The 12,618-nt window shown below is 39.5% G+C and overlaps 1 protein-coding gene across 5 annotated transcripts in view; it reads right to left on the reverse strand.

The window, feature by feature from the left end:
* The window catches only part of KIF6 (kinesin family member 6), a 369,273-nt gene that overhangs the window by 296,968 nt on the left and 59,687 nt on the right, over positions 1-12,618 (reverse strand). For all 5 annotated transcript variants that reach the window (XM_053914011.1, XM_053914012.1, XM_053914009.1 and 2 more), the window contains one exon: positions 4,513-4,660. In XM_053914011.1, coding sequence (XP_053769986.1) covers positions 4,513-4,660 — 148 coding nt within the window. The remainder of the gene's footprint in view (positions 1-4,512; positions 4,661-12,618) is intronic.

The following is a 12,618-nucleotide window of genomic DNA, read 5'->3' on the forward strand; positions in this document are numbered from 1 at the left end:
GTAGCAAGAAAGTTTCCATCTTTAATCACATTTTTAAACTTTTCTAATATTTAAATTTTCTAATGACATAAATAGATAATGGACAATAATTAGATAATGTAAAGTGATTTCCAGGGGACAGAAATAGTTTAGCTATATAGCTGATCAAGTATTCGTAAGCATGGACATCACCAGGTCACTGCCTATCCCCTACCTGGTTAATTTTTCTGGCCCAAGTGGCAAACCAGGGGTACTCAGCCATTGATTAGAGAGAGGTACTTTCTGTGAGTCACTGCTGAAGTGCAATGATATGGGTGTCAGTGAATTTAGGATAAAAAGTCAAGGGAACTTGGTTCTACGGTTCAGGTCTTAATTCTGTCAACAGACAAAAAAGCAACAAAAACAAAACAAAACCCAACATTCTCCCTGGAGCGGAATAAAACAGGGAATTTTTTCAGCTCTTGAGGGAATCCCAAGTTCTGTTTTTAGTACAAAATATCGCACAGTAGCACTCCCTTTGTATTCCTCCCAAAATATTAAGCAGATATTATCCTTTTTCTCCTAAGAGAATATATTTGTGTCTTGTGGCAAGAAGGTCAGCAGGCTATCAGAGTGAATCCTCACAGAGTGGATTTGCTTAAGATCAATTTCCTGTTAATTCCCATCCATATCCAAGACAATCCTTTTCACAGGTGTCATTCAAGGAGAGAGAGAACCAAACCACAGAGGAGGGGGAGAAAGCAAACCCAAAGCTGGAATCCTAGTCCTTCTTGCTATGAGCCCCTGTGATGTCAGGCCTCAGTTTCCATATCCATTAAATTAAGGAAGCTGGACAATGAATTCCTACACGTTCTTCAATTAAAATTAATATAATTCTCTGGTCCTGAAATGGCTCAAACTATTCAAATAAAGATACTACCATTTCATTAAATCAAAATAATACATGAAAAATCCAAGCAACTCTCGGCCAGCACATGACTATAGGAAAATGCTGAAGCTGCAGCTCTGGAACTTCACGTCCTGGTGTTCTGGTGTGGACTGAGTCTCCACCAAACATATTGCTTCCAACTAGCTGCTGGAAATTCTATCAGTGTGGTTGTCTCTGGCCGCTTACCCTGCAAATGATCTATCAGCTAGTTAAATTAGTATCCCAGTTTAGTAAAGGCACCATTTCAACATAATTCTCTGGGCTGGAGTTTGGCTGAGTGCAGGTATCAGGGACTATACCTACTAGACAGACTCTGTGTGGCCTTCAGGCTAGCGCAGTGCTTCCTAAAATACTCCATGAAATATTCACGGAAAAATTGACCCATGGTGAACGCATACAAGTGAAGCGAAAGTAGGTTTAGGTTTACAGTTGTGAGTATGCACAACAGTTCACTCCTGTACTATTATCTGTTGACGACTGAATTAGTTTCATATGAACAACTGTAAACCTACTTTCGCCCTGCCCGGTACATACTGCTCCTCTCTGCAAGATTCACAGAGCACATTAAAGGCCATAGCAACATCCCAAGATCCTGTTTAAAGCCACATATTCCTAAAGCTTATCTGAGCATATCTGAAATACTCCGTAGATTGTGGTCTGAGGTTTTGCAGTTTTAATATACGCTTCTGAGCTCATCTTAGCATCAGACGAAAAACTGGATCTAACTTCTGGACCTGCCATCTGTCACTGAGCGATCCTGCACTCCTATCCTCAGTCTTTTAACCATGAAAATGGGGGATAATGACCTTTATCTTGTGGCTAGGTTGTGACAGAGAGCTAGCGCCTGTATTTAAAATCCTACCAAAGATGCGTGGTCTGCAATAGTCACCAATGAATTGTTCTGCCGTTATTACCATTGCCGTTGTTTTTTTATATTTTCATATATTTAAAAGCCTTCAAATGGAGAATTCTGTATGTGAATATAAAAAGAAAGGAAAAGACAAAAAAAGAACAGCCAACTTGTATGTCCATTTGCAGTGAAGAAACTCTCTTCTTCCAGAAGTCAGAAGAAATGACAAAAAGCGAAGCGTCAGGCGCACGGCCCCGAGATGGTAGGGGCAATGCCTGTGGCCCCTCGCTGCTGCGTTTTCCAGGCTTTCATCGGAGTGAAATTCGCCCGGCTATGTGGCAAGCTACCTTTCCTTATGACTCTGTGTTTTTTAGTGTTTAGGGTTGCCAGACTGTAATGTAACACATATGTTCTCCGCAGACAGCCTTTTCTCCCGCCCCAAAACAAGTTTGAACCTCATACTACTCAAAACTAATGGGCGGTGATTTCTAAAATAAACGCACTCAGTTTTCTTCTCTTAACATCATTGAAAATGTGTTCCTGTCATACTCACAGGAGTTTTAGGACCCAGGAGGCACTGGCTCTTGTTTACCTTGAAATAAATACTTTGCATAAGTCAAATATTTCATGTAGGAATTCCACAGAGCACCACGTGGCCCTCTAAAGCAATCAGCTGGGGATAGCCGAGTACCTGTCTGCATTTCTTTGGCTCTGCACTGTGGACAAACTTTATGACACACTGCAAACTGCCTCTGCCTTGTTTTGCCAGAGTTCGGTCTGACTACAATGAATGTCTTGTTCCCCATCATGGAAACTGTCCGTTTACAAAGAGTTGTCCTGGCTGCAAATTAGTCCGATGGCCTCTCTCCAAACTCAGGACTGTTCAGGCTAAAATGGGGTCTGGAGTAATGTCAATGACAAACACAGAAAACACTGGGCCCAACACGTGGTAGGGCCTTGGGAAACGTAGATTTTTAGAATTGGGCTCGTATTTTGGTAAACAGAGACAAATTTTTTTAAAAAGACAAATACATTTTCTATTAGAAAAAGGACTTGTTGATTCTGTTTAACTTTCTCAAGGGGACTGGCTTTGTTCTGAGTTTCAAAGGGTTCTTTGGAACTGGTCAGGAGTCTTTTCTCCACATGCACATATATTACAGTAAGTCCTCACTTAACATTCCCAATGGGTTCAGCGGCTTTAAGAGAAACAATGCACGTTTTACCAGAGGCTAGTGGATATAAACAAGAGTTAAGTTCCCACAGCATCTCATCAACATTTTAACAAGACTTTGCATGAAACGATGTTATTCAAGGACCTGCTGTACACAGCTGTAGTAATAACTTTCACGTATTGAGCATCTACTATGTGCCAAGAACTGGACAACATCCTTAAATACAGTACGCTCAGCCCTCAGAGCAACTCTACAAGCCTGAGCCTTTAAGAAACTGCCCCAAGGCCACACGGTGTGAGCAGAAGCAGGCTGGCCTGCACCAACTTCAAGGACCTTTCCAAGACAACACGCTTGCACATTAGGTCACGACAATAAAAGCCATTACAAATACATCCCCAGTTTGTGAAATGTGAGGGAAAAAACAAAGCAGCTAATGTCAGAAATAAATGAGCAAATGAGAAGAAGGGATTTGAGTCCAACATATGCACTGTACTCAACTCTCTCTGTTCCACATTTCCTGGCATGCAGAGTTGGAATGTTTGAGCTAGTGAGAGATGAGCTGAACTAATGGGTAATTGCTACTTTATGGATGGAAATTAGAATTATGCAGATCTCAGCGATTTCTTCTTATTGTTGCAACTTAAAATGCAAAGAGCATACAGTTGAGAAATTCTGGAATGACTGTTACACTGACCTAGTTAGGACATTTGTCATAGAGAATTTGTGCAACCAAGCAATTGTTGGAACTACCAGGGACGCTAGAGATCCTCTAGTAGTATTCCGTCTCCACTTTCACAGAGGGGAGAATGGAAACCCAGAGAAATGGCTCATTGTAGAGAATATGTTTAAATACAACCAACAAAACAAGTTCAGTCTGGGATACACGGCAGTGTATAGAGTGATAAAAAGCACAGAGTCTGGTATCACATACACCTGGAATGGACCTCCAGGTCAGCTACTTATAAGAACCCAGAAAAAGATATTTAACCTGAGACTTAGTTTTCCCAAATATAAAATGGGAGTAAGGATCCCTACAATGTTACTTGTATTATATGTTGTATTAAATACTGATAAAACAATAGGCACTTGGAGCCACACAGTAAATTATGCATAAAATATAGACAGAGAATTTGTCCTTATAGTAATATTAACTGCAATAGGATTTTCACTCTGGTAAATTCCTGTGGGCTTCTTTAAAAGTGTGATAAAGGAACAATCACATTATCCTTTTGAGTGCTTTAGCAGCTAGAATAAAGGTCTGTTTCGGCAAGAGGGCATCCTTTAGTTTCTTAACGGAGAATGTAAGATGTGGGAAATGTGTTGTCTGTTCCTTTAACCTCCATGTGCATATCAGAAGGAACTCCCTTTGAGCCTTTGCTGAAACAGCACCCCCTTAACGAGAAGCACCTTCTTAATTTCTACTTCTCCAGCAAAATCCCAAACTTCCCTTAAATGGGAAGGCCAGAATTACTGCACAATAATCCTTTTTCATTTAGATACAATATAATGTCACAGTAAATTTTTTGCTCACAGTAAATTTCTGCTGAAGACATCAAATAACAAATGAACTTGTAGTTCCATACCTTTTGCAGTTGCTCGAAGATGTACGACAGTGTCCTTGGGATGACGCCTCTGTCCCTGTAGCGCTCTGCCCCACCCGTGATGGTGAATGTCTTACCGCTGCCCGTCTGCCCGTATGCAAAGACGGTGCCGTTGTAGCCGGCCAGGACACTGTGTAAAGAAACGACACACTTTTAACATCAGAACAGACAGCTGCATTTGTATTAAATGGCTCGTATTATAATAGCGACCTGACTCACTACTAGTGAAAAGATATCCATAGAAGTTTTTCTCTATGTGAGTATCTAGCTAGATTTACTTGCTATCCGGGAGCATCAGCGCATTGGTCTTTTTCTCTAAGAAAGCACCTGCAACAAAAATGGGGACCAGACACCTTAAATATTTTCCTTTCAAATAATTAGATTTTTAAGTTTAGAGTGGTTTTACATTTACAGGACATTGCAAGGATAGCACAAGAGCATATGTACACCACACCTAGATTCCCCTATGTTCCCCTAGTGTACATTTGTCACAACTAATGAACCGATATTGGTATATTATTACAAACTTTGCTGAAGTGTCCTTGGTTTTTATATAATGCCTTCCTCTTTCCAGCTTCACTAAGACATACTTGACATACACCACATGCAAGTTTAAAATGTACCATGTGATGACTCGATACACGAGCATGCTGTGAAATGAGTGCCACAGTAACACTCCTTAGCATGTCTATCGCCTCACGCAATTACTATTTCTCCTGTGGTAATAGCATTTCAGTATATTCCCTTAACGACTTACGTACACACAGGGGCTGGCAGAAGTAAGACCTGCTAGAGTGCGGTCCGTAGGGTAATAATACAGGAGTAATAGTTCATAGTTTCAATTTGAACATTTCGCCTAAAATGTCATACGGTGTACTTGCATGGGATATTGTTCTGTTACAGAATTGCGTCCTTATGATTTTGAGATTTAAAAAGGGGCTTTATTTGTGCCGGACCCTGCATAACACACCAGTGTTAACTACAGTAACCATGCTGTACCTTAGATCCCCACAATGTACTCATCTTGTAACTGGAAGTTGGGACCCTTTGGCCAATACCTCCCAATATTCCCTACCCACAGTCCCTGGCCACCACCATTCTAGTCTTTGTTTTCATGAGTTCGGTTTTTTGGATTACACATACAAAACATATGGTATTTGTCTTTCTCTGTCTGGCTTAGTTCACTTAGCATCAAGCTCTCGAGGTCCATCCAAGCTGTCACAAAGGGCAGGGTTTCCTTCTTTCTCCCGGCCGCACTACAGTCTTGGGTGTGTGTGTGCACACATCTTCTTTATCCATTCACCTGCCGATGGATACCTGGGTTTTCCCATGCTTCGGCTGCAGGGACCGTGGGAGTGCCGGTATCTCTCGGAGAGAGTGCTTTCGCTCCCATCAGGTACACACTCAGCAATGGGATTATTGGGTCGTACGGCTGCTTTATTTTCAATTTGCTAAGCAAACTCCACACTGTTCCCTAGGGTGGATGCACCGGTGTATACTCCCACCACAGTGCACAGGGATGCCCTTCACGCCACATCCTCTACAGCACTTGTAACCGCTTGTCTTTTTGGTAACAGCTATCCCAACAGGTGTAAGGAGATGATGCCTCACTGAGGTTTTGCATTGCATTTCACTGATGATGAAAGATGGTGAACACCTTTTCATGTACCTTGGCCATTTGTCATCATCTTTGGAAAAATTTCTACTTAAGTCTCCTGCCCATTTTTAATTTTTGCTATATTAACAATATTAAGGAATTTTTGATATATTTTAGATATCAACTCCTTCCTGATAGGTTGGAAATGAGTTGCTTTCCACTTTGTTGATTGCTTCTTTTTGCTATAGATGGAATTCGATGCAGTCCTACTTGCTGATTTTTGCATTGTTGCATGAGCTTTTGGTTTCAGATCCAAAAAAAATTGTTATCAAGACTAATGTTGAATTAGTGTTTTGTGTTTCTTTGGATAAATCGCCAGAAGTGGAATCATTGGGTCATAAAGCAGGTCCATTTTTAATCTTTTGAGGAAACTCCATACTGTTTTCCGTAGTGGCTGCACCAATCAGCATCCCCACCAAGAGTGCACTAAGGGGTTCCGTGATGGAATTGAATACTAGTTTGCTAGTATTCAAGGTTTTGTTGAGTATTCTCGCATCTATATTCAGAGACACCAGTCTGTAGTTTTCCCCTCCCCCTTCCCCATCCGCCTTCTTTTTGCAGTGTCCTGCTCTGGCTTAGGTATCACGGTAATACTGACGTCATAAAATTAGTTTGGGAGTGTTCCCACATCTTCAGTTTTTTTTAGAAGACTTCGAGAAAGAACAGCGTTAGTTTTTAAATGTTCGGTAGAGTTCACCAGTGAAACCATCTGGTCTTGGACTTTTCTTGGTTGGGAGGTGTTTGATTACAGATTCAATGTCCTTATTTGTTATTGTTCTGTTCACATTTTCTGTTTCTTCATGATTCAGTCTCGGTAAGTTGCATGTTTCTAGGAATTTATCCATTTCTGTAGGTTATCCAAGTTTTCTGGCATATAATGTTCACAGTCTTTTATAATCCTCTGTATTTCTGTGTGTTAATTGTAACGCCTCTTCTTTCAGCTATGAAACATGAAGTTACATGAAGTTACTATGACTTCATGTAGTTGGGTCTTGTCGCTTAGTTGAGCTACAGGTTTGTCAATTTTATGGGGTTTTTTTTTTCAAAAACACAGCTCATAATTTCATTGATCTTTTTGTGGTTTTTCTGGTCACTATTTTGTTTATTTCTACTCTGATCTTTGTCATTTCCTTTCTTCATCTTTTGGGCTTAGTCCCTTTTTCCAGTTTCGTGAGGCACAGACTCAGGTTGTTTGTGAGCTTTGTTTTTCTTAACATAGGCATGTATAGCTACGAACTTCCATCCTAGAACTGCTTTGGTTGAATTTCATAAGTTTCGGCACGTTGTATTCCCATTTTTGTTTGTTTCAAGGTATATTTTATTTCCCTTTTGATTTCTTTCTTGACCCGTTGGGTTTTTTTAAGAATGTGCTGTTTAATTTCAACACAGTTGTGAATTCTTTAGTTTTCCTACTGCTACTGATTTCTAGTTTCATACCATTGTGGCTATTAAAAAATACTTGGTTTGGTTTTAATATTATTAGATTTGCTCAAGTTTGTTTTGTGACCTCACGTATGATTTACACTGGAGAATGTTCCATTTCTGCTCGAGAAGGCGGCATATGCTGCTACCGATGGGTGGGATGTTCTGCATCTGCTAAATGCATTTATTCTACGGCACAGCTCACGTCCAATGTCTCCTCATTGATTTTCTGTGTGGGTGAACCATCCAATGTTGAGAGTGGAGTATTGAATTCCACTGCTACTATCATATATTCATCTCTTCCTCTCTTCAGAACTGTTAGTATCCACTCAATATATTTAGGTGCTCCCTATGTTGGATGCATATATATTTACAGCTGTTACACCCACAGGATGAATTGACTTTTTATCACTATACAATGACTTTCTTTGCCTACTGTTACAGTTTTTGGCTTAAAGTCTATTTTGTCTGATGTAAGTATAGCTACTCTTGCTTTCTTTTGGTTTGTTTTTTGCAGGAAATACATTTTCCTATCCCTTCACTTTCAGTCTGTGTGTGGCCTTGAAGCTGAAGTGACTTTCTCATAGGCAGCCTATACTTGGCTCTTGTCTTCTAATTCATTCAGTCACTCTTTGCCTTGTGATTGGAGAATTTAACCCATTTACATTTAAAGCAACTATTGATAGGTAAGGACTTACTAATGCCTTCTTATTTCATTGTTTTCTGGCTATCTTACAGTTTATGTGTTCCTTTGTCTTCTTTTGCTGTCTCTCTTCGGAAACTGATGCTTTTTCCCTGCAGTATTCTTGGATTCCTTCTCTTTATCTTTTGTGCATCTAATATTGGCTTTTGTTTTGTGTTTACCACAAGGCTTAAAGAAAATGCCTCATAGGTGTAACAGTGTATTTTAAGCTGATAACGACCTTGGTCGCATGGAAAAACTGTACCATTTACCCCTCACCCCACGTTTTGTGTTTTTGATGCCACAGTTTCTCTCTCCTTATATCATATATTTATTAATAAATAACTGTAACTAGAGTTATGTTTAATACCTTTGTCCTTTAACCTTTATCCTAGAGTTAAGTGATTAACACATCACCATATCACAGCATTAGAGTGTTTGGAATTTGACATATACTTACCTTTACCAGTATTTTTATATTTTCATATACCTTTTGTTACTAATTATTATTACCCTTTTCATTTCGACATGAAGAACTCTTTTCAGAAAAATTTAAAGGACTTAGCACAGGGAGTGACCAAAAAGGCATTACTCCTGTGCGGTTCAACTTTCCACATTGAGAGGCTTAATAATTTTTCTCCATGTGAAGATTTTTGGAGCTGGAACTACTATGGTACATTTAGGGGAACAATTAAGAATCTTTCTGCGCAACAGAATTTGCCACAATGATCAAGCAACGTCCCATTAGCAACATAATTTGGATATATTGTATTTCTCAGCCATAATGTCTCTAGGCAAATGAAGCCTATATCTTCAAGTGTTAAACCTTAAACATTTTTTATAGAAAACTTTCTAAAATATTTAGGCATTCTGTGTCTTGAAAAGCAAAGAACCCAGAGCACAAATTAGCCTTTCATCTCGAGCTAGCTAAGCCTATGAAAAGCGAGTACCACAGTGTGCTACACTGTCACCTGCTGATTGTTATGTCTACTTTTTATAATTAAACCTTCTTTCTCACTGCCTGTGTCCTGCCTCTGAGCCTCTTCCCTGCATCTGCTGTGGGATAGAAAAGCAGATGGTAAAACTTCACAGAGTGCTGTGCAGAATAAAAAGCATCTATAGAACACCTGTGTATACTCTATGGCTATTTGTTACTGTAATATAACAAGTAATTACTGTAAACGGGCCAAATTTGTCTCCAGTCCCTTTTTTTCTAGGGCCCTGTATCCCAGTTCAAACTGACGCCCCCTCTCCATCGGGCACTGGGCAATTCCATATGCTTCTAGTCTCATCTGTCCTAAGGGAAGATACTAACTAAAAATAGGGAATAAAAATGGTGGATTAAGGACCTTTGAAAATTCACTCTTCTGTAGGAACAACCACAGAGGAAAAGCTGTCAAAATCATTAACAATGGTTTGATCGGATGACATCTGCAACGCAGAAATCTTCCTCCGTTTGCAAAATGCATTTTCTCTGTAAATTTAAATGATAAAGCTAAGATATTTTGTCATTTCTTATCTTTTAATGTTCTCATGAATAAAACAAAAATAAAGCTTCTACCCTCTTGGAGATTATAAACTGAAGTATTACTCCACACACATCACATTTACATGTTAGAAGAAATGCAAACCATTCATTTAGTTCTTAACTTTTATGAATATTTACTTGTTAAACTAGACCCCAAGTAGAAGGCTACTTGGAAGTATCTGCATAAAATGAGACTTCATTTTATTCACCTACATAAGAAGGTTTTAAGAATCTCCTTATACAATTATACACCCAAGTAACCAACAAAAATTATTATTGTGATGATAATTTAGTTCACTGAACCAAACGAAGGATATTACAGTCCCTCAGATATAAAGACACGACATAGTTGGAAAAAAACAACAAAGTAGTAAGATCATGGATTTTAAAATTGGTGTCACTAGTGACACCAGATCTACTAACTACTTTTTGCCCAACAGAAGGATCCCTTCTCAGGTATTTCTGAAAAGCAGATATCCGCACTGTGCCCCAGCGGCGGTCCGACCCCTAGAGTCAGAGAATCCCGGTGGGGCTGCCTTCACTTTTGAGAAAAGAGGGGCAGATGAGGGGGTGCCTTGAAAGACCATGTAGTTTAGTCTTAGAAAAATTCAGAACCCCAGGAAAATATGTGTTTATATTTTTAAAAAACTGTGTACTGGAACAAAAAACAAATTAGTTCACTCAGAAAACACAAATAAAGCGAACAATTAGTACTAAAAGCAGAATTTTTAAGCAGATAGAAATCATATTATAGCCCTGGCCGGACAACTCAGTTGGTTAGAGAGTTACCATAACATGTGAAGGTTGCAGGTTCGATCGATCTCTGGTCAGGGCAATGCAAGAATTAATGAATGAAGACATAAATAAGTGGAACAAATCAATCTCTCTCTCCCCCCTCCTTTCTCTCTCTCTCTAAAATCAATAAATAAAAAGAATTAAAAATAAAGTAAATGATATTTATGTTTAACTTCACCAAAATTCTTTGCTTCATGTCAACAAGACTAATCTGGAATAGAATTATCAAAATAAGACCTGCACTTTATATATACGGTTACTCTGTTTCTCCAGGATATCTAGACTGAAAACAACCTGCACATCCAAAACAGGCCCTTGTCGGAAAAATTAAACTGCAAATGTGGATTAAGTGGTACCTGACACGTTTGGGATCATCACTGAAAGCTTTCGCAAGCACCTGCGGGCATACTGTCTACTGGAGGCAGATCATAAATAAAAGGCCCATAGGCCAAGCGCAGCTGGCAGAGTGCTGTGTTTGGCCAGCGGTGTCTTTTCTTCCTCCCTTGTTCTCAGTTAGATCTGATTGCTCCCGGCTCCTGGGACCTGTGTTCCCCAGTTCAGGCACAGATACCACCGCTCCCTCCTGCCCTCGTGGCTCACTTCAGTTTAGCTGCCGGCCCTCTGTGCACTTTTAAGTTTTGAAACCCCTGGTACAAAGTAACTCAGATAAATGCTGAAGGAATAACACTATGATTTTAAAAGGTAAACTAAATATAGACATGGAAAAATCCTTCCGATTTTGAAATGTCATAGGCAACGTCCTCACGCCAACAACCACCCAAGAAACAGACGGAACATCTCTCGCAATCATTGCTCACGTTTCTTAGAAAATATGATAGAAAACAAGAATGTTGGGCTTTCTTCTCAAATAGCCACTTGGGCACAATCAGGACACCCACGCTCGGATGTGTCACAAAAACCAGAGCAGCAACCGCCTGTCTCAAATGATGTGTAAACTCCTCCTTGGATATGGGCACTAAGAAGAAGGACCTTTGGGGGTTCTCTGCTGCTCTGAGATTCTCGGGGACTTGTTCACAGTCTTGTCTCAACTACTTCAAACCAAACTTTGCGAGAGGCAAACACATCACGGGGCACACAATTCAAACCCCCTCTCGAAAGTATCCTCGTTCTTAAGCACACTAAACAGCTTCACGTCCATAAGTTCATGGACCAAATCCAGGCCACAGACTCTCTGAATGAGGCTGTTCATTACTTCCCAAATTCCTGAAGAAAACATTTTGCCTTAGTATTAATAATAAGCAGCTTAAATCTGCACACAAAACAGAAATGTAGGAAACTTCAATAGAAGCAAATGGCCTCTTCTGAACACAGTCCAGTTCTGAAATACGTTTCAGTTTGAAGTCCAATGTACTGCATTACAATACGAAGGCTACATTTTTATCTTATTTACATTATGGGAAATGCATTTACTGTATGGCATTTCTGACAGACATTTTTCTGTGACCCTTGAGAATAAACAGTTAAATTCATTAAATACAGAATCATTTTCAGATGACCATCTAAGGTGGCAACTAAAATGAAACAACAGGTATTTTATACAATGGGATGGAAAAATTCATTGTCTGTAGAAATTTACTTGGGCACAGTCTTGCATAAAGGCTGAACTTATTATTTTGTGTTTCTTTTCTAGGGATACAAAAGAAAATAGAAAATAACATTGTAACACTGAGTTCTCCGTCAGCACACCGATCAACCACATCCTTAAAGCACCCATTGCATTACAGTAGAAGCCTGGCATTGCAAGGTGAGACAAAATAATTAGCAAGATAAATAGTTTAAGTATATGAGGATGTGCCTGTATATTATATTATGCCTATATAATTTTCTAATTTGTACATTATCTATCACCAAAAAAGCAGAGTTATAAATGTGTCTTGTGAAGAGAGAGAGAATTTATAGAAAGTCCTCTCCAAGGAGTTCTCATTAGAAAAAGGTAAAGTGAGAAAACTGTATTTCCCTGGGGATTTGATCCTTTTCCTCACA

Source organism: Desmodus rotundus, chromosome 11 (assembly GCF_022682495.2).
Source record: "Desmodus rotundus isolate HL8 chromosome 11, HLdesRot8A.1, whole genome shotgun sequence".
NCBI lineage: Eukaryota > Metazoa > Chordata > Mammalia > Chiroptera > Phyllostomidae > Desmodus > Desmodus rotundus.